Source organism: Archocentrus centrarchus, chromosome 7 (genome assembly GCF_007364275.1).
Source record: "Archocentrus centrarchus isolate MPI-CPG fArcCen1 chromosome 7, fArcCen1, whole genome shotgun sequence".
Classification (NCBI taxonomy): domain Eukaryota; kingdom Metazoa; phylum Chordata; class Actinopteri; order Cichliformes; family Cichlidae; genus Archocentrus; species Archocentrus centrarchus.
Window position 1 is genome coordinate 10,084,840 of NC_044352.1, and position 27,961 is coordinate 10,112,800.

The 27,961-nt window shown below is 40.3% G+C and overlaps 1 protein-coding gene across 1 annotated transcript; it reads right to left on the reverse strand.

Moving 5' to 3' along the window:
• Window positions 1-68: 68 nt before the first annotated feature.
• Window positions 69-27,824, reverse strand: prickle3 (prickle homolog 3). Its single transcript, XM_030733749.1, has 11 exons — window positions 27,606-27,824; window positions 19,303-19,385; window positions 8,739-8,922; window positions 8,443-8,556; window positions 7,804-7,941; window positions 7,320-7,523; window positions 5,434-5,620; window positions 3,523-3,864; window positions 3,121-3,426; window positions 2,621-3,019; window positions 69-2,540 (listed from the first exon to the last, which is right to left on the reverse strand). The coding sequence occupies exons 1-11, from the start codon at window positions 27,645-27,647 to the stop codon at window positions 2,080-2,082; spliced, it is 2,460 nt and encodes an 819-aa protein (XP_030589609.1). The 5' UTR covers window positions 27,648-27,824; the 3' UTR covers window positions 69-2,079.
• Between the last annotated feature and the right edge of the window lie 137 nt (window positions 27,825-27,961).

The window sequence follows — 27,961 nt, forward strand, 5'->3', positions numbered from 1 at the left end:
AGGATTCCTCTATGTTCCATCCTTGGGTTCTGCGGTTCAAAGGTCAGTGTTGAGTGTTTACACACATCTAGATAAACAAGTTAGGCGCATTTACTCATATATACACCATACAGTCAGAGAAACATAAGTGTATTACAGCTTCTTGCTTTTACCCCAAATCAGACCAGCAATAACAGTGACCTACACCAAGTATATAGAAATAAACAACCTTTAAGTCACGAATGATTACAGACTTGAAGAATGTTTACAGAGTTTGCAGTATTTCATTTGAACTATACAAAAAAGAAAAAGAAAACTGATCTCTAATATTCACACAAAGTGTGAAACAACCACAGTTTGCTGAAGTCATCAAACTTCACCCCAACACTATTTGGCCATTCAGTATCTATAACTGTAATATATTACAGCCACATAGCGATTGCACGTAAGAGCACAGAAAAGTTGTTACAGTAAAGTTAGACACAAAAATATATTCTTTTTACAAAATGTGAAGGAGGAATGTGCTGGAGCCGGTTTCTCAGAGATATTTTTGACTGGTCTGCAATCTTAACTTTGCTCTTAAGCCAGTTTGATTAAGCCAGTTAATTTAAATCTAAATTTTTAACCCTGCGAACTCCAGACTAACTCAGTCTGGGACAACAGTAACGACGCTTGATGTAGAGTGGTGCCAACTAACAAAAAGGGGGCGTAAAATATTTCCTCAGGAGGGCAGGAGGGCTTTCCGTGTTTGTGATTATACCCTATTCTTCACAACAGGAAGGACAAGATGGCCCATGATAAGTGGGGGGTGGGGGGGGTGGAAAGTTGCATAAGGGAGTACTAAAATGGAATAGAAGGAGAGATTGCATTTCTCTCTTTCGCTCTTCTTTATCTTCTCTGTAAAATTCAGATCTGATCTTAAAATCTGTCTCCGCAGACATGAGTGATCAGGCTCCATCACATCTTAACGACATCATCAGAGTTTCCAAAAGTAGAATGGGAGGCAGAGCCTTCAGTTGTCACCCCCCCTTGACCTGTGAAACCAGCTCCCAGCTTGGGTTCAGGAGACAGACGCCCTCTCTACATTTATAGTTACGTTAATAACCCTGAACCTTTCCTCAGGTACTTTCCATGATATTATCAGTGGTTTTTCACTCCCTCCTTCATTCCTCATGAGTTTAGAAGCCATTATTGCATGCCATTAATTTTTAACTATGCTCTGTTTGTGTTTTCTACTGTTTGTTGTTCCTCATCTCTCTACACTCTTCTTTCCTCTCACACCTCAAACTGGTTGAGGCAGATAGCTGCTCCACCCTGATCCTGGTTCTCCTGGAGGTTTCGTCCTCCTCACTGTTGTCAAGTGCCTGCTCACAGGGGAATCTACTGGGGTTAGCTCTCTCTATTATTGTGGGGTCTTTACAATAGAAAACACCTTGAGATGATGCTTTTATCCTGAGCTTGACTTGTGTGTTGTCTGCATAGTAAATGTCCTTTTTATCTTCTATTTTTTCCAGAAAACACTTTCTGCAGGTAGATGGCTCCTCAGATACATGCATGTTTTTCATTTGAAATTAATCTATATATACATACGCAACACATTAGCCCTACTGTGATATCCTTGCACATGAAAGAATTTATGCTGTCTGAATTAGGCACATTTAAACTACAGTGACTGCCTATCTATGTGAAACGGGCCCCAGGTTACATGTGTTACTGTTTGTTATGGTAATGTCAAACAGTTTAGTTCAAACTTACAAAGGTGTGAGTCTTCATAACAAATAATGACTCCACATTCATCACTGCTCACGAGTCATACACCGAGCACATCATTTTCCACACTGGAACACCTTAAAGTGAGACGACAGCATCATGAGCAGGAGGCCTCTCTGAGGTTTATTTTGCTTCCCTTTGCTAAGTCAGGAACAATGGCTGTGGTTCACCTTTGGAAAAGTCAAAACATATGTTTTAGATCTGACATTATGTCACTGTCATCAACCTGATAAACACCAGCGTGATGATGGTCATTAGTGTTTCTTGTGCACCATAATTTAAAAAAAAAAAAAAAGTCTGCTGTGTTTTTATGTGGCTAGCGGTTTGCGGTTAGGAGATAGCACAGTTTTTATCTTTGTCCTTTGCACCCAGGCTGTGAGCTCTTCTCCGCCTTATGCTGCCCCTCAGGCCAAAGTCCCTCTGCAGCTCCTTCCCCTCTTCTCCTCCCCTGTCTTTCCCGTCCTCAGATTGCTGCTTTCGAAGTTGTGGGGGCAGAGGAATGGGCTGTCCCAGGAAGTAGCCCTCTTCCTCTGAGTCTGAGGATGAAGAGCAGGTAGAACAGGAGTCCTCGTGTTTGTACTGGCCCGGCTGGAGAGTAAGAGAGGAGGCGCCGGAGGAGCCTCGGCTCTCTCTGTCTTTCTCGCCCCTCCAGTCCAGGGAGTCCAGCCTGGGCCTGTCTGGTCGCGGACGCCGAGAGCGCCTCTCTGACCCCGGGTGTAGAGCGGGGTCTGAAGGGACGTGGCAACGACCCCAACCTCGTCTCATATGGCGCTGCTGGTACGAGGATCCGTCTGGAATAAAAAGAATCTATGAGAAAAACAGAAGGAACTTCATTTGATTGAGTTAATATTCAACCTCCCTGAAGGCTTACCCAGCAGATCCATGTGCGGGGAGATACCTTTCTGTAGATGCAACCTGTTTCCAAAACCTCCTTCCCCCTTATCTTCATCTTCCTGGTTCTCCTCAGCCTCTTGCAGCCCCTCCTCATTCTCATTCTCATCGTCATCTTCATCCTCATCCACAGAGTAGCTGCTGCTGATTGGCTCTCTGAAGCTGACTCTAGCTGTGCTGCTACGAGTCAGCGGGGGTGGAGAGTCAGAGGGTCTGTCCTCTGGGGTGGGGAGGTTCGGCGAGGGTGAATCTCGGGGCATCAAGTCACGAGACTTAACGGGCAGGGGAGGTGGGAGGATGGAGGGGTTGTCTGGAGGAAGAGGAGGTGAGTCAGGTGAAATGAGTTGGTTCACATGAGAGTTTTTCTGAGGAGGATTTGCTGAGGAGAGAAAATCAAAAGACACATTGTAGTTATGAGAAAATGACGTGAGATTGTAACAAGTATATAATACTCATACCAGTTTTAGTGATTTCTGATACCTTGCATAACTTTATTTGTTTTTTCCACCCAAGTCCTACAGTCTATTTCAGTAGACGTTCCCCTTGAATTAAGACCAGTTAGTCCAGTACTTCCATTTAGCTCCCCTTGTGGCTGGGGACCACTGCCTGGAAGTTTGATACTGCAATCCCCTGGCAGTAAACTGTAATGTGGAAGGTCACTGGGCCAAGACGGACCTAAGCCATTCCCTAAATGAATATGTGGAAGAGGCGAGTAGGAGCCTCTTTGACGAGGATGATGACTGGATGAAGGCACTCCATTTTGAACTGGAGCAGTGCAGTGGACCCCTGAGAAAAGCAAAATAAATCAATGTGTTATAATAAATACAAAAACATCTCTATAATCAATGTGCACTTACTGCCAACAGTTCAACAGCGATTCACCTCTGTTTTCCACTGCAGTATGAATGCACTCTTTTGCGGGCGTTAAAGTGGGGTTGATGCCCTCTAGTGGCTGCAGTGGAGAACCACATTGAAGCTTGTGGTGTTTCTCTGCTGTCCCACATCGTCTATTATGGTGAGGCGATCTGGTCTGCAGAGCAGAGTCGCAGGAATCCGAGTTATTGGGGTCCTCTCCCAGTGAGCAGGACCTGGAGCAGAAGATAAGCCCCCTGCGGGGTAGGAAGGGACGCCCCAGCAGAGGTAGCTGACAGCGAGCGCAGCAGAAACACGAGTCCACAGCGTGCCAGTGCTGACCCTCATACGTCATCTGGCCCTGGTCGATACCTGAGAGGAAACATGTGTCAGCTGAAGAACTTAAAAAAAATAAATAAATCTTTATCACCTCAGTGTGTGCTTACATTATACAGGAAGTATACACACCAGTGGCTCTGCTGTTTTTATTTAAAGTCATTGAACTTTTATAAGCTCATTTAAATAGCAATTATAACACATTATACTTATCTGTCAACTAAAACTACCTCGTTCAGTTACTTTTTAGGTCTGACATTAGTTATGTGCCTTTAGACAACAAATATGGAGGATTACTGGCTTCCCTTTTTTATTGATCTACTCAAGGCATTTGACACAGTTGATCATGAAATCTTAAAGCAAAGACTTGTCAGTGTGAGGTTGTCATGAAAACAGTTGGATGTTTTTAAAATTATTCATCAGGCCAGTCTCAGTGTTTACAGCTAGAATGAATCACTTCTAGCTTGCTTAATGTAACAACAGGAGTTCTTGGGCCACTATTATTCATTTTATATATAAACAATCTTAGTACAGCAAGCTTTTATTTCTATGCTGATGATATGGTGATGTACTCCACTGCATCTACTCCTAGCCAGGCTCTGTGTCAGTTTTCCACGTGGTTCAGTGTAACCTGTGTGATTTAAGACGTGTTTTAAATGCAGACAAAACTAAACTGATGATCAAATCTAACCCACTGAACCTTTCATGTATTACTACAGTTCAGGGCTCTGAAATTGAGTTTGAAATTGGCGCGCACTCTTTTCCACCTCACATTCAGCAACTGGTGGAAAAACTGAAATTGAACCTCGGTTTTTACTTCATAATAAAGTCCTGTTTGTCCTTTGAGCCAAGAAAGAGACATATTGTTTCCACTTTTATGTCTGTACTTGATTATGGTGATGTGATTTATATGCATGCATCCTCAGAATGCTTACATATGCTGGATTCTTTCTATCACGGAGCACCGAGATTAATTACAAATTTTAAAGCTCTTACTCACCACTCTATGTTGTATGCTTGGGTTGGGTGGTCTGTTTTGTCATGCCGTTGACTCACCCACTGGGTGGGTACTTGCCTACTGCATGGATTTGGATGTGTATGTACTACTAATGTACGCAGCTTATGATTGTACTGCCATCCTTCTCGGCCATGGAAACTCTTGTAAAAGAGATTTTTAATCTCAAGACTCTTATTCTTATTTCCTGGTTAAATAATTTCATTTTAGATCCAGGGACTCAGTTCATGCATGCCGTGCTTTGAATTTTCAGGCATGTTGGAAATGAATAATAACAATATCCTAGAACAATGCAATATTATAAAATGACCTCAAAGAAGATGGAATAATTGTAGACAAACACTTGCATCACACTTAGAGCGGTAATGCTGTAATGTGTTAACTGTAATGATCAATTTTAAAATTGTTTACAAGCTGCTAATTAACATTTTATGATTAGTCTCACAAGGGGAGAGACTGGAAGGCTGCCTGAGGTAAAACTGCGATATGTATCAAACTGGTATAATTAAATTAAAAGTGAAAAATGTGTTGTTGCACAAACTAATACAGCTTTTGGCTTCACTGACACCCCATTAGAGTTAGCTCAGTACCTATGTGTTCCCCGCAGTTATCACAGTACTCTGCGTACAGAGACTCGTAGCAGGAGCAGCAGTATGGTCGACTCTCTCTCATGATGTAACGCTGGCCGCCCAGAGCAGCCTCGCATTCAAAACAGCAGAAGTGCTTCATGTGCCAGTATCTTCCTTCAGCCTCTGTACATTCATCTGCTAGAATGATCTAGGATAGAGAAAAAGAGAGAGTGAGAGAAGTACTTTCACAGGAAGCAAGTGAATTCCAGAAGAATACTGTGGAATTGGGTTAACAAAACAGAACAAAATATTCAATCAGTGCCATCCTGTGTGTCAGCTTCGCAGTTCTCTGGGTCTAACCAACAGTTGTAGGTCAGTTGTGGCAGATCCATTAGTCAGCTATCGCAACTAATCCCTTAAGTCACAGTGAGGGACCATTCAAAACAAGAAGAGACAAACAGAAAATTCTACAAATAGCATGCAGTCATTTTGGGAAATGCTGAAAAACAGTAATAGTTAATCTGGGAATGTGTTAGAGGATCTGTCTACATAAGAAACTTCTGTGCTGTTATGAGAACGGAAAGATATTTGAACTGGATCCACTGAAGACATGTAAAATTAGGTCCACAATTTGTTGGACAAAGACTCAAAGTTTTATGTCCAGGTGAAAGTTGTTGCCTTGTTATTTCATGACAAATGAAGCAGACATAATATCTGAAGTGGATTCAAAGTGTTGAAGTTGTATTTTAGATTTTCACTGTAATTGAAAATATGAGGCCCAAAGAGATATCAGTCCAAGTGATGGAGGCCGTCATTATTTCCATGGTTAAGAAAAGCTTCGCAACATCTAACCAAGTCAAGCAGTAAAGGCCTGGTGGAGAATCTCAAGGGACGAAACACAGGATTTAGTGATGTCCCCGGGTTCTAGACTTCAGGCAGCTACTGACTGCAAAGGATTTTTATCCAAGTATTCAAAACAATCTTTGTATATAAAACTATGGTGGTTTGACCAATTAATGTTGAGCCTCTTAAACTGGGGGACTATGTATAAAAATGGCTGTAATTTCTAAACAGTTAACACAAGATTTTTGTTAATCCCCTTGAATTAAAGCTGAAAGTCTGCACTTCAATCACATACTGATTGCTTGATTTACAATCCTCTGTAGTGGTGTACAGCTTTCTTTCCTTTTGACTCCTACTGCAGTTTATTTGTAGACCTGCTGAAAAATACCAGTGTTTTTCCTCACATAGACTATTTTGTGTAGCCTCCCAGGTATAGTAATAGCTGCTCAAGAATATTTGGCAACTTATTCAGGCATTATTTATCTGTGTTGGAGCAGAATGCCACCTGCGACTAAGTTATTAATCCCCTCGCTTTGAAAATTCAGTCACCCTCTAACTCGCTAATGTTCGCCATTTCACCTCGTGTTTTTTCACCACCTGATTTGCTGGCTCATTCTCATTCAGCTGCCTTAGGATGGACTCAAACTCCACCATCTTGGGCTGCAGCTGTTACTGTAGCTCTTGTTCTGCTTTGGAGATTTGCTGCTAGCTAGAGGGCCACTCTAACCAGAAGTAGCAGCAGGTGGTGCACCTACGCTGAGCTCACGCAGGCTGTAGACCCGAACAAGGACTATCATCACCAACAGCTCTCCAGGATGATGGAGCCGACATCTGACCGTGGAGAGGCAGCTGTTGTTTGTCAAAATAAGTCTACTTTTCTTTGCATACGAACACCTCATATCTGTTATTATTTAATACCACAAACATATGCACCCATTATTTTGTATACAAAATAATGGGTGCACCTCCAGAAATAACCACCTCCAGAAATAAAATGCATTTCTGTTGGAAACATTTAATGCCATTGTGGTGGAAAAAAAAGCCAGAGGATTTTGGCGAATCACCTCATCACAGGCCTGGCAGCGGGGCTTGAGCCTCTCAGCATGGTGCCGGCCGCAGTAGATCTGTCCGTCCTGGTAGAAGTAGATTAGATCGACCAGCAGCTCGCTGCAGGAGGCACACTGGAAACACTGAGGATGCCAACAGCTGCCGTGTCCCGCCCGACTGGCAAACACGGCTATATCTCCCCCGCAGATCTGTCTGCCACACTGGAAAATAGATGGGTGGGTGGGGGTGGGGGGAAGGAAGTTAGGTGCTATATCCTTTGACAAAATAGTAAATGCTCCAGGTTGCACAGCAATTTACTTACACAGCCCTGTAATCGTTAAATCTCAGTGTGATGTGACCCCCTGAGCTATGCCTGTATCAACTTGTACCTAAAATTACTTCAGTCTGCATGACTCTGACGTGCTTTATTATGCTCTCACATGCGAGATACTCCTGCCTATAATTTTATATAGACCTCAACAGTAAAGAAAAACACTCTACCTGCTGGCAGATTGCTCCAGTCATAGTTACTGGGAAAAGTCTTACGACACCTCTGCCCAAGTTTTCTCTTTTTCTCTGCTGACTGAACAGACGCAGCTCCTTTTTCTCCTCTTCATCCAGAGAGTTGCAGTACTGCGGCTGCAAAAAAACACACAGACATTTATGTCACCATTCAACCAACTAGACCCAAAATTTCCATGTATGATTACTGTCATTAACAATTAATCTGCCAATAATATTTATTTGTTTGAATTCTTATTTTTCTATTTTACAGTTCATAGTTCATAATATTTTTGTACCCTCTGTCTTCTGTGTGTTGTTTCTTTTCCTGTTATTTAATATATGTGTTGTAAAACCGACACAGAAACGAAGGCAGCCAGTCCTCAAGACAAAAGCCTGCACACGTAAAGGCTTTGTACTTTGTTGTAAAAATGGATTTAAAAAGGACTATAGAAAGAGATAATGAATACTTTATTTTTCCCAAAAGTTGGAAATTTCCTGTGTTATAGCAGCCAAGACAAACAAAGATAATGAAAGGAGTGCAATAAAAACAAAGGAGGATAAATTATTACTTGTTCAGGCACATCACCGCTCTATTATTGTCTAAAGCATCCAAAGGCAGAGTCACAGGGATGTTACCTCACTGTCGTGGGCTGGAAGCTGGTGCAGCAGCTGTTTGATTCGGTATCTCTCTCCTGCACTGTTCACATAAGGCACCCTGTCCTCTGGTAAGCAGCTAAAATACTGGTAAACCTAAATGATGAGACAAGTATGTTCACACAGAGAATATAGATAGCCATTTATCCAAATATAGAGCTATTCAGTTAACTGCCCATCTATGCATGAACATGTCCAAATGAAATGAACATCATGCAGCCCTGCACAGTATTAATTTATGTCTCGACGCTGCTTTTCTTCTGCACCCTGATTTTTACCTGTTCAGGCTTGAGACCAGGTGGAACCCATGCATACTCCTCGGAGGCACAGCCTGAGTCGTCATCAGAGATGGAGTGTCTCTGGAAATCAGATACTAGCTTTGTCATCATCTTTTCCAGCTGCCCTGGCACCGGGCGCACAGCATGCTCCTCTCGCACACACTTGCAGTGTACACAGATTTTCCTGTGGAGACAGAGTCATCCGTGAGGACTTGACAACTGATTTATAACCTAAACGAAAACTGAGCAAATGTCAAACATCTCAGTAAATACATTTGCAAGGGTTCTCCTGGTTCTTCAGGTAGCAAGGTGCAAAATACAATGTTTTCGACCTGACTTAAGAGGTGACAGATTTTCCTGTATGCTTCTTCCTGACAAAACACTAAAAGAAAGAAAATATATTAAACATTTAATTAAACCAGGCTTTTATTAGGATGAGGTATTAAGGCCAGCTGCTTAAAAAACACAACAGTGAGGCTCTTTAAGTAATAAATGACTCCCACGGTGTATAACCATATTATTTATGAGCACACACTGTGTTGGAAACATTATGTCACAAACCAGCCCATACACACTCTTGAGGCTGGCTCAACAAGACTCCCTGCTGTCACAAATTACTAATACAACAGTTGTCACAATCTGATTAGGAGCTACACAGTCAACAGATCACTTAAAACTATCTCAGACCAGTTCATGCCCTCATTACACCAAGATCTTGCAGGATCTGCATCAGAGCCAGGACATCCAGAGTATTTTTCTACCAAACAAACAGGAAATCAGGTCACTGGCATAAGCCTGGCTGTCAATCCGGGGCAGTTAAGAGTGGGAGGTGAAGATGGGAGCAATAATCTCCCTCAGCCTCGTATTACAACCCATCTCGTCCTCAGACTCTGCCACATTCAATCTGGTGGTGGGTGGGCCTGTGTGTGGCACCAGTAGAGTCGGAATAAAACACCCTGGGTTAACAGTGAGGGGTGGGTGTTGCATTTTTTTTTGTGTGGATCTGACAATGTGTCCATATGCAGCATGTACTGCATGTGTACATCTCTGTTGCAATTGCATAACAGCCTGCCAGCTGGCACTTGTGGCTCAAGTTCACAAGGCACAAAGCTGCTTTATCTCAGCGCCCAGCCCCCACACAACCAAAAAGCCCACACACACCATCACACAACTGCTCGTAAACTGCATGAGCACTCCACCTCTAATCAATCACGTCATAAAAGTCATCCAGGTGACAGCCGGTAATCACTGCATGTCATTGTGAATGTGCTCCTGTGTCTTTACCCAACACAAAGTAATTCTTGAAAAGTTGACAAAACAGAGATGAGAAGTACTTCTATGGGATTCCAGTTCCTTTTCTCAGGCCCAGAACTGCATATTCAGTAATATGCAGTTGTCTTGCATTGGCATGTTCTGTGCTCATGGCTGCCAAGCAGTTAGCACCAATACAAATAATTACAAACACAGCAAGTCAGCTTAAGTTAAGCCACATTGGCACAAATCTGTTGCCAGCTGTATTGGTGTGGATACCTGGGCAAATAAAAGGTGAGGGGGATGAAGATGCACTCACCTACAAAAGTGTGTAGGAGGGCTCAGCAGGTGACCTGGCACTAAGAGACAGTTGGTAGATTCACCCCCCCCTCTCACCCCACCAACCATCAGCAGTTTGTACATGATGAAAGCATTAGAAGTGCTTTAATTACAAGCAGGTGCCAACTCTCACATGCAACCTACGGTTACTGAGAAAAGAGCCAGTTTGGAAGAATGTGGGGTATAAAGGTACTACAGGAAAGTCTCAAATTATGCCTCTCTTTGTGCAGATTTCTTTGCAGATATTTCACCAAATTAGGGCCCCTGTTTGAACAAATCTGGTTTGTGGGCATGCCAAATTATCTACATATGAGGTACTTTGATAATGAAAACACACGGGCTCACTACATATACAGCAGACAAAATGCAAATATGCACATGGATATAAGTTTCATTTGAGCACTGGGTGGACACAGAAAATGATGGGTGGTCTGTCTGGACATTTTGACCACCAGACATTTCCTGCATTCTGGTGAATTTGAATGCACCACAGTAGTACTATTTTGTTTTTTCTTTGGGAAACTAACTTCACATATGCATTACAGATTCATGTATTTACATTTATACACCTGTTTAAAGTTTTTTTTTTTTTTTTTTTGGGGGGGGGGGGGGGGGGGGGGGGTCTTTTTTTTTTTTAGCAAGAGTTCTGCTCCTGTTTAAAATTTTCTGACTGAAATTAAGAACAAGCAACATTACCTTAAGGTTAATTAGAAAACTAGCAAAACTAAACTCAAACTAAACTGAAAAAACCCCACTCTTACTTAATCCTGCCCAAGTAATGTTATAGCAATGTCTAAATAACCCTTTCCTTCTTTTATGTTTTTCTTTTTTGTTTGATATGGGGTACATGCACATGTTCCAAATATTGAGGGGACATGTCTCCTGAAAACCCCTCTAAAATCTACACCCATAAATCTACAAGCAGCAACCCCAGTACAGGGTGATCTGCAGTTATGGCACAGACCCTCAGGAGGCTTTTCTAAAGCATTCCCATTTTATGCCTCTTTTGCAAGTGGCTGTTTGATCATGACTTCAGAAACATACAAACATTTGGAAAGATATTTCAGCAGCGCAATTTACCAGCCTCTGCTGTGTTTTCAGCCTTGTCCTGTTCAATTATTTGAGTCACAAGCCTCTGATGTAACACAACTAGGCTCTGTCCCTTCTGGATATGTGCAGGGCCATGACGAGCTTTGATGAGTCAAAAAATTCATCCACAAACGAGCAAATGAGAGAACATCCACTCAAATATACTTTGAGTTTCCTGACATTTATAGAGCAGGCTCTGCAATGTGGCTGGCTAAAAGTTGTGATGGTCCCTGTCAGTTGCAATTGTGTAAATGGCAAAATGCATCACTCATCCAGGGTTTTTCCAGGCTCAAAATGGGGGTCTCTTCACACATAAACATGACTGGGCTGCATATAGTTGAGGCACTGAGTTTGTTGTGCTTTACTTGTCACTTAAATGAATTTTAAGCTTGACTCAACTGGTTAAGGTGCCGTTTACACGAAGCCGTTTTCACTGGAAACGGTGTCGTTTTGATGCGTTTCAGCCTTTCGTTTACACGATGGCGTTTCAGAAACGATCCGCGTTTACACGAGGACATGTGAAACGATGAAAACGATGTAGTTCCCATGCCAGGCCACAAGTTGGCGTTGGTTTTCTCTTTGCAGTTTATTTACGCAAGACGCGCATGCGTGGAGTGACACAGTAGGTAGTGCGGCAAATTGTTCATTACTTACAAAACGGCCAATGTGAGAGGTTTTGTGTGGACCGATGATGAGGTTGGATCGCTGCTGCACACAACGCTGAATTACAAAACGGTAAAAACACAGGAAAAGCATAAGAAGCACTCGTGAATTCGCGAGTACTGTTTATCAGTTTGCGCGTGCGCGAAAAACTGGCCGTCTCAACCATAGTGCGCATGTGCGAGTCGAGCGTTTTCAAATCACCCCGGTTTCAAGTGTTTACACGAAAACGCAAGCCGGTGCGTTTCTGAAACGCTCCACTCTGGACCCCGTTTCTGAAACACATCGTTTTCACTCTGTTGTCGTGTAAACAGAAGGGCGAAACGCATCAAAACGACACCGTTGTCGTGTAAACGCAAGGCCGAAACGCATCAAAACGACACCGTTTCAAAATGAAAACGGTCTCGTGTAAACGGCACCTAAAAATCCTGGTGATTTTCCAAAACCAATTTAGTGCGTGCCAAAACTTTTTATATGCTAGAAAAATGCTGCACTCATCCAGCTGCAACTACTGTGAGCAAACAGGAAAGGCATCACTTAAGACCAGGCCGATTTTAAATACTTTGATTCAAGTTCGAAACAACTTAAAACTCTTTTCACCTTGTGTGTTCAGCAGCTGTTTTGCAGCTTTAGTCAAAATCAGACTAACTGGATCCTAGATGCAGTTTGTACCAAAAGCAGCCAAAGTGCAGTTTTCCCAGATTTCACTGTAGGAGAATCCTCGTGTGCTTCAGCAAAAAAAGTGCAGTGACAAATGTATACAAAGTCAGTTTGTTCCTATTAAGCAGCAACTTAATCCTCATCCACCTATGTGCATTATTAACAGGAGGCACGGCAGATGCTGCTTTCACAATCTGCCTCTAAAGTTGCTTTGCCCGACCAAATCTCAACCACTGAAACTGCTAATGGTGTAGCTTTTGTTTGCATTACTGGCTTTAGTAAATGAATAATAATAAAATGAACTTAATAAGCTGACTGAGAACATACAGATAAGAACAGTGTGTTTTTCCGCCCGCAGAACGATTAAATGGAAAGATACAGAAATGATTATTTAATTTTTGTTTAGCAGACCTTCCCCTGGATACTGAGTTAGCCTGTAAAACATTACCCTGCACTATTACAACTTCTAAAACTTTAAATAAGGGAGCCTCTATTAGGTTACCATGTCTTAAAAAGGCAATATGTGATATATAATAACCCAATTGTGTACAAGGGGAGTTGAATAACAGCAGTATCTGTACATGACCTCATACTGCACATTATACAGATAAGTCTCTGTGTACAAAACAACACAAAGTCAGGCTAAGAACGATAATCTCCTAAAAACACAAAAAAGCCCTCTTCCTTCACATCTCCCAACTGGATTACTGCTTGAGTTTCTTTTCTGCCTAATTCCATCAGCCAGTAAAATATGCTTCCTTCATTACCTGGTGTAATCATGACAAATTAGTCCAAGTTGGCCTGTTGATGGAGTCCCATCTAGTACTGTGTTCCTCTTGCATCCAGTAGGTTCCTACTGCCTGACAGTCTGTCTGTCAGTGAGAGCAGGATATTCTATGGCAGCTCCTTTTCATGTGATAGCAGCTCTTTTCAATGTCCCCCTGCAGCCCCAACACCCACCCCTCCTCCGTCTTGGTAGAGGGCGCAAACAAAAGGCTCTGAACGCAACCATACACTCCACAAAATGCAAGCACAGATCTCAAAGTACACAAAAGCTCATGTGACGTTTAAATCTGCCCACAAAGATAAGCTAAAATACACACGCCATGGACGTTTCAATTAAGCCTCTCAATTTACTCATGCTGCCTTTGAAGACATGAAACATCAAATGACAATCACGAAGCACAAACTCACTGCGTCTTTCCTCCCCTGAACAGACTGCTGTAACTGATTCATAACAGATGGATGTAGCTTAGATGCAGTTATTAATCATAAGAGGAGCAGATTTTGAGCCTGTGAGCAACGCTGTGCTGTGCAGTATTTATAATGTTATGTGATCAAGATGGTCATGCATGACAACAAAGTCTCTGGTGAAATATCAAACCGACAGCATGACTCTTGGTCTTTGTGAAGTCACGACACGTCTCTGAAGTCATAACGGCTCATCCGACTTTGGTCACTCGCTGAAGATGAATACCAGGAAAGATATGATTGCTAAAAAAAGACCCAGCAGGATTAAAATCTTTTAATGGGATGATTGATTTTCTCCTTTTTTCTTTATCCACCCAAATGTTTTCAAAGAACACTAATTTTTATAACTCCAGCATCAGCATCTGAGTCACCTGAGCTGCTTCAACAAACAGCAGATTATCCCATTAGTGTACTGACAACAAATCAGTCTGCAACAATTTTTGACTTAATTGCTGATTCTTGAAACAAAAATGGCAAACTTCTTAAATATAAATATTTCCTGCTTGTATTTTTGTAAGGAGATTATGGTTTCATTTTGACAGTTATACAGATAAAGAAAATAAAACAAAATTGGCTTTACTACTGCTTTACCAGTGTCTTTCCCACTTTAATGGCAATATGATTGATCAGGAAGATAATCGCAAGATGACTCAACACTGAATGAATCAATGTAATTTTTAGACAACTACAAGCAGCCTATCCAGGAAATTATAGTTAACTAAAAAATAAAACTAAGTGTGCAAAAAGCATTTTAGTTAGCTGAAATAAAAATAAAAACTAGATTTTATAAATATTAAATCTAACTAAAACATCACTCTTTACTTAAAAAATATAAGCAAAATATAAGCATACATTTTTTTTTTAACAGTGTGGTTTATTAAACTAGACTGTCTACATGTTTGTATTCTTGTATTATATTATTTTTCAATAGTTATGAACTTCTTCAATATCAGAATCTGAAAAATGCCACCTGTATTGTAACAATAAAAATTAAAAATAACACTGAAGCGGATAAAAACTCAGCTATAATGAAACAAGTAAACTAAAACAGACCATTTTTAAAAAAAAGAAACTAACGTAAGACAGATTGAACTGTAAACAAAAAAATAAATAATGGCTCTGATCCAGACTGTGACTGAACCTACAGGTCTGTTCTAGGTCAGCATACATTATTAAAACTGGTGAGACATCTAGTGTGGCAGCCATACAATAACTCTTTGTTTTAAATAGCTGGTTCTGGTGTGATAATCTATACCTGCAGTGGGGAACTGTGAACCCTCCTTAGATCTGGTTCTAAGAAACAGATGGGCCTCAGCCCATAACTCCCTGCCACTCATTAGTGACAGACTAATTGCCGCATGGCCACCCGCGCTAATAGCTATGGCGGCTTTGAACACTTTTGAAGCGTGTTGGGGACCTGTGGGTCAAAAGTAACTCAATTCACTTGCTGCTGGGCAGCGGAAACACCATCTGCCCCCCTCCTCAGTTTAAGCTGTGCCTGATAAAGCTCAGGATGAAGATGGATCACTTCCTTCTCAGCAAGCATCAGCAGCTGAGCCTGTGGTCACTTGGAAGATCTTCTCCATCAGTGAAGGTGTGAGTCTAAATTGGTTATTAAGACAGATGCAATTAGTGCCAGACTGTGGGGTCCTAAAATCTGACCCCTATAAATCTCAATCATTTAATCACTTTCACGTTCCTCATTCTCCTGAATCGCCTAAGAGACATGCAACAACGAAACAAGACATTTGTCCTTGTCAACTCACCCAAAGTCATTTCTGATCTGTCCATCAGCCAAATGAGTAATGAAAAAGCATAAACAATGAACTATAGCATTATGTTAATGCTACACAGATTAAATACACTGTAAACAGATCAAAGTGCATGGTAGAGCACAGCACACATGTTTCAGATTACATCTTAACTTCTAAGCTTTTGTCTTGACTCGAACAGAGGGAAGAAAACTTAAAAAAAAAAAGATAAAAATTACAGGCTTTTGGTTTTATGGACTACACATTCCTGCCATTTGTTTTACTCTCTCATCACCATGCCACAGTTTGCCTCAGCCACGCAGTACCCATTAGGGGTTATAAATGCAGCCTTCATTATCAGGAATAAATCTTGTGTGTCTGTGTCAAACCCTGTGATTGTCCTCTACAGTTTCTGGGTCGGGAAGCACTAAACGCAACAATGTAGTTGAATCAGCTAGTTTCCTTCTAAGTGACTCATTCTTTACTTCTTCTACACTGACATAATGTGAACAACAACCAGTGAGCCTTAGTTTTGTACAACTTGTAGACCTGAAGCATCCACAGTTTTCATTTCATACATCAAAGCCTAATGAAACAAAAAAGTCACATCTGTAAAGGGCAAACTGTAGTGAAGAGCAGAAAATGGAGAGACAGAGGGGGGCTCGAAGTGGTTGCTATCACAGCAGTAAGGTCTAATCTTATTAGCGAGATTGACAGGATTAGACTAACCAAGAGACCCTACCAGCTGGATATACACTAAAGGACTAAAAGAGAGAGGGCAAAGAAAGAGGGGCTCAAAAGAAAGCACACAAAAAGTGAGTTGATAGAGGAGAATGAATTGTTGGTCAGGAGGGACTTTGACAGTGTTCAACAACTCCTGAACAAATAGGTGTAAGAGGTATGTGGCAGTTTAAATGCAGAAATCCGAAGAATTAAACATCAGTTACAAAATCTCTGAACACAATATGGACATCATATGGAAACATGTATCCCTCTGCTGAGTACAGCTTTGTTTGTGCCTATAAAAAACTATTTTTCATATGATTTGCACTGAAGAAAATTTGTTTTCCCCCTAAAGGTCAGTTTGTTTCCATTGGTAGCTGCTTCAGTAACTCGCCTCAAAGTTTAACTCGTATCTGCCCTGCAATGCCAAAATTTTTCAGTCTCAGATCAGATTGATAATCTGTGGTCACTGGTCGCTGTTTCACTGCAAGTCGATTTCCTGTGCATACACCCCTTAAGCGCGAGTATATACACTAACTAGATAAGTCTATTTTTCTTGGATAAGAACTGCTTATCCTGTGAAAAATATCCCATTACTGGTAAGCAATGCATGCAGCAGGACCCACAAAAGATAAAAATAAAAAATCCACAAAATAATCTTTCAGCATTTTGTAATTTAACAGTATGAGGGGAACTGGACTTCTGGATCGTCTCTGGGACCAGAGTCACCAACTAGTCTTTACTAAACCTAGTCTTAACTGATTAGTAGATCTTTGTGAATACCAGTTTTTAGAACTATGTTTGGTTAATGCAACCGACTTGGGTCATGTGCACTAACCAAACTTAAGTCTTGTCTGAACTACACCAGTCTTACTGACTCAGATGGCACTTGCCAACAAATGAGTCCGTATAGACGGATGTAATTATTGATGTCTGTTGAGAGGATTCACCGGCTTTTCCTTGTTTAGTCAACCTGGAAAGCGGGATGCTGATTAGCTGCTAGGATGTGGTCTGACATCAAATGGAAGACTCTTTGGTAAGAACAATAAAGATATCTTGTGATCAAAAACTCTCAATGAGCTTCTTAGTGTTGAATATGTCTATCAGATGATTTCTGTCCCAAAAATCTAAGACACAGACATGGTACCCCTTTATGACCTATAAAAAAACAAGTCCGCCACACCATATCTTTACATTTATACATGCTGTAGTACCACCTTGTAGAATATTTCAACTCACTATACGTCAATAGAATCTTCATAACCCCAATTTTAATAATATGTATGAAAGAAATCTATAGTGACTACAGAAAGTAGCCAAGAAATCGAAAACCGTTTTTTTGTATCTACATAATATGCTAGATACAGAAATGCTATAGCTATACATGCTAATGAAAACGATAACGCGCATTAAGTATGTTTTGTTGTTAGTGCTTTTTACGCGATTTCTGCAAACCCGTTAGAGGAAGGATACAGCGCTCTGGGACACATTGAATGCATGATACAGACATGTAAATTCTCTGGTTTCATATGCAAAAAGCATTATTGCTCTGTGTGGTTGCAATTCTACTGGCATTGAAAAGCAGTTACACAATTGGGAGTGCCAATGCACAGAATTGTAAATTGTGGGAGAAAGACTAAACGGGGCATTGTCAGCAAACCACAATACATTTTGTTTATAATCAGATTTTACTGGAGAAATTATCCATGTATTTTTTCTGTACCAGTGGGCACTAGAGTTAAAGTTCATTCAGAAATGCATAAATAAAAGTGGTGTTTCAAGATACCAGTTGCCTTTAGAAGGACATAGTCTAGAAGCAACCTTTGGCTTTATGCCTGCTTCTGACTAGGTGTATTATTTACACCCAGTTGTAACAAGAAGGCTTAAAGCTGGATGGTAATAGGTCAGACTGAGAATGCCAACTGCCCCGAGGCTCATTTTTCAGGTTTTAGAAAATCTAGCCTATGCTGGGAGACTTCAGCTAATCAAAGAATTATAGGCACAAAGGTTATAATCTATTTTTAGCCTGTATGAAGCACACGCATATACCCACATGTTCATCTGGTGGGAGGGGCTTAAAGAGGAGAGGGCGGCAGGTGAGGCTTGTCTATTTTTGAATTCTGGTGGCTTTTTTCCTCCCTTTTCTAATTTTCTGCCTAATGCAGCTTTAAGTTTAAATCACTGCAGCTTGGACATAAAACACATGTTAAGGGATAACTATTGGTAATCCTGCTTCTCTCTAATGCTTCTGTTTTTCCTATGAAGATAATGTTAACTCAAACTAAAGCTGCTGTTGTGAATATAAAAGCTTAATGACACATAAGTCTATAGCCTTGATTCTTTTGTATCTCAACAGTCAGCAGCAGTGATCTGCACTGATCTGTGAATACCTTGTAGTGTCCTGAATGGGTCACGTTTTTTTGTTTCCTAATGTATATCTGTGCTCATCATGTACACAGATCACAGCTAAGCTCCTTTGCATTGGCATACATGATGCTGTCCTTCATGTGTGTGTAAAAAACACAAACACATAGTTTGCCACTTCTGTTTGCTTGCTGCAATAAAAGTGAAACTCCGCCAAAACCTTTTAATCCATATTCTTCACACATTGTTTCTGTTTGCAAAATAATCAAACATTTAATGTGGCTTATCTCTGTAAATCACTTTTCTAGCTAAAGTGTCAGTTTTTTTTAAGAAAGCAGTCACAAAATAGTTGCTTTTAGACCTGCTCCTGAAATCCAGAAAGCAGCAGGAGAAACTAACTCTACGACATGAAACAAACATTTCCTGCAACGCTCACACGCAGTGCTGGCAGTGATTAAGAGTCCTACAGTTCATACCTCCAGCCATGGACACGGAAGCCAGGGCACTGGTCTCCGCAGCGCATACAGGGCTGGCCTCTGTCTGGATCCTCTTCCTCCTGCTGAAAAAAAAAAACAACACAAATCACTTCAGCTCACATAATTTCTGACTGGAACATTATTCAATTGTGTCTTTTGGCAAAAGACACAAAAGAATAAGATATATAGTGTTTGCTAAGGGAAACATAAACACCAGACCAAGCTAGTGAGTCCACCTAAGCCACAAGCAGAATGCACTTATATTCAACCGCTTCAGCATTTAGCTTAGCATGTTTGTGGGGGAGTATAGGCTGTGTATAGATTAGTGACATCACGTGTTAGTAAGTTTATTAATACCCCTCCATTATACCAAAAATCCTACCTAATGCTGCATATGAGCTTGAGGTGGCAGATGTAATATCCATGTGTTTTATCAGTGCAGATCAAGCAGCAACATTTTGAAGTGACAACAACTGCAGTTCCTCTTGTGACCACTTGAGGCTGGCTCCAAAAGTGAGACAATCCCCATTGGCTCCCACGTGAAAATGCCCAAAATTATGTTTACAGCCTAATACAGAAATGGTTTGGAGCTCTGTGAATTAGGGATGGGCTTTTGGAGCAAAATTACTATTCAGTTTTTACTACAGACAGACTCACTAACAACCAAATCAAACAGTTTTCAAATAACCATGCCCTATTTATTAATGTGACATCTGGTTGTTAAGAATTAAGAAGACTTTATTTGTCATTATATGTAAACATATAATGAAATTTGCATTCCAGAACACCCATCCAAGAGAAATACAAACAACAGAAACAAACAGGGGAGACAGGTGTCTGCGATCATGCAGCCATGTTGTTAGTAGTACTTTATTCTATTTTTGTTGTTTATTGGCAGTCAGCAAAAAGCTTCTACCGTCACCTTCAGTCATCTAAACAATCTAGTTAGCATTAGCTGATAACTTAGCACTTTACCCTTTCATCCAAATATGGTCATTTCTTTCAAAGAAACCAACAAGGAAAAAGCACTGACCTGACGGTTTAAACTGTAGGGTCCAAAACCCACTGTGCCGCATTCTGGTATCTATTTTTATACCGTCTATAACTTCCATGTTAATACGCCCAATGTAACAGCAATAAAAAGCATGTTTACAGCCTGGTTAAAGAGATGTTTTGGGTTCTGTGGATTAACCTTGCTAAACAAGTTAGCCTCCTTTCTCCAATAACTTAGCACTGCACCCACTCGTCTAAATATGGTCACTACTTGCCAGTCCAGAAACCAACCGATGCAAACAAAGTGGCTCAATCCATCTTTTACATACAGCCCGTGATGTCGTTAAGTTACTTGTCACAGCTTGTGAGTGACAGCACATAAGAATAACAACACTGATGGTTTGCGTTGGGTGCTCCAGTACAGCATGAATGTAAATAATACAGCTTTTATACCTTCTTTTAGTGTGTTTAATCAATGCAGCAAAGAATAACAAATGATCTAGCACTTGGTGTTCACCTTTCTAGGTTACAGAATACACAAAAAACAGCAAGTGATACCTATAATTTAGCATAACTATCCCCCTCACCAAACCTGTTTACTTGAGATCATTTCAGCCACAGTTGCATATTATATTCAACAGTGAGTTCCAGCAATTCGTTTTGTTTTGCAGAAATATATAGAAGAATACATGACAGGTAGTAAAATCCCCAAAAATGCCTCTTGCAAAATGTGCTGACTGAGCAGCGCATTGCTGAAGGCAACTCCACAGCTTAGCACTACTAAATCAGCCACCTCACATCTCACTTGGATTGCTGCCGCTCTGCTGCATGCACAAGCCCCTTTTTAGAGATGGGAGGAAGGAAACAGACACAGGATGAGAGCTGCACCCTTTCCCTCTCAGTATAGTTACTCTGTGTGTACCTTCTTTAGTCCTTTAATATGCAGTACCTCTATCTTATTTGAAAAGAGCTTACAGAGGGGTAAAATGTTCTTTCCAGGTTGGTAAACAAGTTTTCCCCTCTGCTGAGATTCTTATTTTTTGGCTACAATTGTTTTCACCATACTTCATATGGTTTGTACATAAAACAAACATGACAATAATAGTGCTGTTTTTTTTTTTCTAGCTTTAAAAATAGAGATGTATAAATCTACACTTATAAATGACTTCCAAACGCATGAAAAACACCACGTAAAAATGCACGTCGCTGAGTTTAACGAGCAAAGTAATAAAATGCAGATATGTGATACAGCACGATACCTGTGCATACCTGTTCCCCTGTGTTTCTTTTCTTTGCTACTCTGACCATATAATCATTGTTCTTCACGTTAAGCCTGTTTTCCCAAGTAGAGATTTTTATAAGCCACTTCAGAAACTGCAGTGCATTACTTTGATTAGTAATGAGTTTACTTTGCTTTCTCACAGACCTCTGAGGGCTCAAAGTGTATTATTACTAGAGTGAGAAACCACAGATACATAAGTTGAAATTTTGACTATTTAGCTGTCTTTAGGGTTGAGGTATCGGGGTTATTTTCACTGATGACAACACCGAGTTTCATGGAAACATGGGAACTAGTTAATCCAGAATTCCTGTATGAACAATAATTTGCATGCCTTTATTTTTAAACGCCTTTCTGTTTGCATTACAAGAGAACAGAGTGACACACACTGGCATTAGTTTTCCTCCACGCTGCCTTGTTAATCACCACTTTAATTTGGCTTTAACTGCTGTTAGCAAAGCCAGGTATGAATGGTGACAAGATGGGTTAAATGAAGCGTACATATGATTTCTGGGTGACTGAACCTTTCAGTTGTTATTTTCTTTGGAACGAACGCTTGAGATGTCACACTGACAAAGTGACAGACAAAGCCCTGGAGGCACACACTAAAAAAGGTCTGTACATCCAACACTGGTGTACAGATGCAGCCCTGCATATTGCATTTATTAAGGTTTCAGAGAATGACCGTGAATAGCTGCAGGATAAAAAATGCTTTTGGAAATTGTAGCCGACCTGATATGATTACACTTCAGAACACTACAGGGTGTTGCTGCCTTTCAATTCACAGAGAGAAGAAATTAAATGATACTTTATATGTTTATGCTTTTGCTGTAATTTCACTCCATTCAGACACCCTTTTGATTTCTTAGTAAAGCAGAAGTTGATTAATAAAGTTTCTTGTGCCAGTGCACAATACATAACAGCACAAAAACTGCTTTGCTGGACAATTTTGAGGATTGACATCAACATCGCTGCGAAATAGAAAACAGATTTAGAAATGATTTTCTTTTTTTCTCCTTAGTGGATTTCACTTTTGGTAGGAGAAACCAGTGAAACTGATGCTGAAAGTTTGCTGCACTTGTCTGAATGTGTAACACAAGTAATTAAAAAAAAATACCAGTCTCTCAGCCCCAATAATAACAGATGTGGAGAGCCAACACTACAAAGTTGGACAGACTATTTTGTACTACGAGTCTACATAGCTTTCAAAAACAGAATCTCCAGTTTCAAGTCTTAGTGAGTCCAACATGATGTTCATTTTAGAAATTATGGCCCCCACTGGAGTCAAAAAGGAAGATTAAGCAGAATATGCTTTAGGAAGGGCCTATCTTAAGACTGAAGGGTTGCTACCCTATGTCGTCATGCCCAGTTTCAAAACACTAAAAAACAATAGTGAAGTCGCTCAGCTCAGGAACCTGCTAGCAGGGTACGTCCATCTGTTCTAAACAGTCTGTGCGCTGTTTATATAAGATTGAGTTACTGACCTGGAGTGAGAAAATCTGTCTTTTATCGTTTATGAATACAACTTTTCATTTGTAAGAGGGGAGATGGTGTTATTTCTTCTTTAAGAATTTACAGTCTAATTTTAGGTTAAATCTGAACAGGCGTTTGCTGTAGGTCAGAGGTCCGAGGACAGAATCGGTGTTAATAAAGTAATCCAAACTATAGCTAGATGTGAAAGAAAATACAGTTAACTGTTCATTTGTTGTTTTTAGTTTGTTTTTAATAAAAAAAATCCTGAATCCTGAATCACCCCTTAGTTGTGCTACTATAAGCTTAGGCTACCAGGGGATTTCCCATGATGCACTATTTCTTCTAAACTTTCACGTTTTCATGTCACTAACCTGTCTTTTCTGTCCTGAAATAAAATTGTGTACTTACAACGCTAAAAGTGAAATACAAATGCAGAGAAAATGCCCTAAATTTTTTTTTATTTAACTTTCTTGATTTGGTCTAATTTCTTACCACAGCTTGCATAATGAGTCTTTGGTGCAAATGAAAACTAAACAAAAACTAAAGATTTTAAGCAATAAGAACAAAATGATCAAATCCACTGTGGAAACTAAATGAATCTTAACTGAAACTACTCAAAGTGGCCACTCTGGGCAGTGAGATTTATTATTTATTAAAAGGTGTTCTGACATTATCCTTTATTACAGCATAACAACCCACTGTGTCATTGCCCCTCAGCATAAACTGTACAAAACAGATTAGAGGTTCAACATTATAGCATAAATATTCACTCACTTAAGGGCAGACAGTAATTAAGAGCTCAGCGTGGTTTCAATGGTGACGTAATGAAGACAGATTAGGAATCCTGAGAAAAGCTTAAAATTACCTAAAAATGAGCCTAAAGGAGAACATGGAATCATATCCAAACAGGCAGTAAACCATGTAGGGAGGGTTAAAATTAGTAGTAATTGTGGTTGCAAATTCAAACTAGATTAAGAGATGAAAAAAAAAATCCATCAACATCTTAGGTTCTCCCAACTGCTAAGAGTTGATTGCATTTTGACAGGACTATCCCACAGTCTTGAAATCGCCACTGTCAATTTTATATTTCCATATCAATCCTACGCAGACTTGGAGGTTTGATGCGTGTTTTCTTTCAGGTTTCCCCCACAGATAAAGTGTCAAGTTTGCATCCGGACAAAGAGGTTTTCCATTTGTGCTCTGAGTGAAGGATGTGGTGGGAGTGGTGATAGGAAGTTTCTTCTAAAATGAGTGTAGGTAAAGTAAATAATACATTTAGGAGTGTGTGTGTGTGTGTGTGTGTGTGTGTGTGTGTGTGTGTGTGTGTGGTGTGATGGTGGTGGGGGGGGGGGGTCAAGATTTTTCATATCAGGTCCTTTGTTTTCACTAAGTAGGTATAAAGTTTAATTACGTGGCATGTAACCAGGTAATGGGCAAACTGAAAGCCTGCCAGCTTTGTTATCTGACATCAGCATACAGCAGCACTGGCTAAGCCAAGAATTACATGCAACAATTTTAAAGGAAAGGATGAATAATACATCTGAATGATGTCGTGTGGCCTATACTGAGGCTAAGTGAGTTGTACTTCTCAGGTAGTGGAAAAGACAGCTGACCACATAAGTGAAAATGACCGTATGTTGGTTTTGGATCTCAAAGCTGTGGTATTGGATGGATTAAACATTAACAGGAAAGGTTACAGGTCAGGGGCTTTGTGGTCTTGCCCTGCTGAGTGGACGCACCTCTCTTCAAACATTCTACATTTTCAGTGTACACCTTCCCCCACTGCCACCCCCCCGAGCCAACAGATCTGAGTTTTACTGGCTCCTCGGGTAGTTTTACAATCCCGGGGTGAAAAAAACAGTTAGTATTATCTTATTTATATGCTGCTGAGTAGCTTAATCTATAAAAAGAAAAATCTATCAATCAAGAAGACTTTATGAGTTGATGTATTTTTTTGCATTAATAAACTTAATCTGCAAAATACTTGATGGAGATGTAAAGTAAATGTACCTGAGTAGTCACTTTGTTGCTTGCTATCATGTAGAAGTTACGCTCCTAATTACATTTTAGCATCCACATGAACCCTTCTTTTCTTCAGTAGTCTCTTATGCTTCCTTGGATGATAAACTTTTAGCAAATCAAGGCTTTGCTTCATCCAGTTTGCTTCACAGGTGAAAGTATGACTATAATTAGTGAAAACACAGTCAGCAGCCAGAAAAGACCAATAAAATTGTGTGACATACATTTTTTTTTTAATTGGCCCAGGCCAGTTTATGTTAAATCCCAATTTTGCAGCCACAGTAGCAAAAGCACGTTACTAATATAATATCAATGAAGTGACTGTACAGGACTCTAAATCCAAAGCAGCTAAAAGGCATTCTAGTTGTGACACCTGCTGTTTTCCCATGTTCATCTTTCAATATGTCTTTAATAAAATGAAGTTCAGCTATAGCCACATCCCACATTTAAATTGCTAGCAAAAGCAGTGCACGTTCCCTTATGCCAGCAGCTTCTCAGACCCCAAATAATTGCAACAAACAAGAGCATACAGTCAATTTTGTCATACTATCATAATAAAATTTCATAGGAAAGAATTGGAAAGCACAATGACATTGGTTTTCTTAATAGCCATTTGGGAAATATTTGAATTTAATGAGGTTAATTTATCACTTCCTTTTTTACAAGCTAAGAAAGAGGCGAGTACTTGAAAGACTTCTGCAAATATATTATCTAAGACACTGTGACAAGAAAATCATGAGTTTCATATTGTTGCTGAAGGCCTCGTATCCTAATTGTGTACATAGTCTGTATTCCCAAATCGTGTACACTAATTAAATTTGTAATCCAGCCTGAATCAAAAGGCTTTTGTGCAAATATCTGTTCAGAGCTGCACTGTGGAAGGGCAAAGTCTAAAGTATATGGATTATTTGTCACATTTCAATGTTGATTACACCATATTTTCCCAGAGAATTTCTTGAGAAATATTTAAAAGAAAAACAACAGAAAGTTGTTCGTGCACTACTATTTAATAACAATTTATAACTTCAATGCAATTCAACTGTCAGGAAGAGGAAGACGTTTAATCTTCCATCCATTTTCTGAACCACTTAGCCAACTCAAGGTCAGCTGCTGTCCCAGCTCACACAGGCTGGGACAGGGGTACGCCCTGCTCCATCAGAGGGTTAACACAACCAATTTAGGATTACCAGTTAACCTAACAAGCATGTCATTGGACTGTGGGAGGAAGACAGAGTACCCAGAGGAAACCCATGCTGGCACAGAGGGAGTATGAATAACCATTTAACCACATGTAATTAAACTGCAGATCATTGCTAATCTCACATCCTACAAATCCAGTTCATCCCCACTAAGCCTCACATGAATCTAAAAATTGTCTAAGTTAGACAATTAGAGTTTTTATGGTTTAAAACAACCCTTTTGGGATTGGGGGTAGTATGTGCATAACTATGACTGGTCTACCTGTAGTTAAGGAAAAATCTGTTACCTTATTTAACAGAAGTATGCTTATTCCTCTTATTTCTAGACATTTTACAAACAAAATGTACTGAAGCCCAAGTAAACCAAACCCCACTTTGAAAAATGGGTAAAAATATTTGTATTGGTCATGATAATTTTCCTTTGGTGGGAGAAAAAAGAAAAACCTCTTTAAATGTAGGAAAAGCCCCATTGATATATACATGGATGTTGAGCATTGGTGCTGTAAGATGAGTCAAACCTCACTTTTCTAATGCTGGTGTAATGGGAGTGTTGCATTAAATATTGATGGAATTAATTAATTCTTCAGTGTTGTTATTACATGTACAGGTAGGAACAGGTGTGCTTGTGTTACAATAGAATACCTACATAAATTAATATTAAATACTTAAGATTTTGCATTCAAACATTGTCAAACGAGTCCGTTTTCTTTGTGAATTTTAAGTATAGTACAGTTATAACAGTAGCTGGATCTACAGTCACTGGACTCATCTGGACGTAACCCAGGTGAGCTGCAGAGCCAGATGTTCCACGTCAAAACAGATGTAAATGTTCTCCCATGGCCACTAACCTCCTCACTGCGTAGGCTGCTTTTTAAAGCAGCATTCCAACCACAACGCAATTCAACACACAGCATGAAAGCCTGACAAGGGTGATAAACACGTCCAGGTTACAGCTACTCCATCCTAACCTGTTAAGGTACAAATATGACGCACACTCGCCCCTCTGAGTACACCTGAGGCGCCAGACATGACCCAAAAAACGAAGAATGTACGACTCTGTGGCAGATAGGACAATAACGCTCGTTTATTTCGAGCATAGTGAGGGGAACAAAAGCCAGGTGAAGGTGGGACGAAGTTCCGCTTGGACTGCTTTCTGTGTTGGACTTGAATGCACAACAAGTTCATTTAAAGTCTACGTTTACAATGAAAATGCTTAGAAAGCCTAAAATCACCCCAAAGTGTAACTTGTGCTGGAAGAAGATGATATCCAAGGTGACCTGTGATTAAGGAATAAATGTATGGGAGACAAAAAAAACAACAAAAAAAAAACAGGCACCTACCGAGCGGTTGGACCGTCGCTTTTTTGACCCGCGAAGGAACATGAAGTCGGCTAGACGCTGAAAGCAGTTTCCAGGTGAAGAAGCAGAGCAGAGAAACTGTGAGCAATAAAACTGTAAGTAACACGCTTTGTGTAAAACTACATGCCGTTTCTTCCAGACTACCCCGGATTCTTCTTTCCGTCTCTGCTAACTAAGGAAAGACTTTTGGCATCCGAACTAAAGCTAGCCTCACTGTAAAACAACTTCCGGAAGAACCTTCAAAATAAAAGCCCTGCTAACTCATATGCGTGAAGATTTTTGCGCAGATACGAAATTAAAGCAAAATTAATAAATGCGCTTTCGTTAATTATTCATGA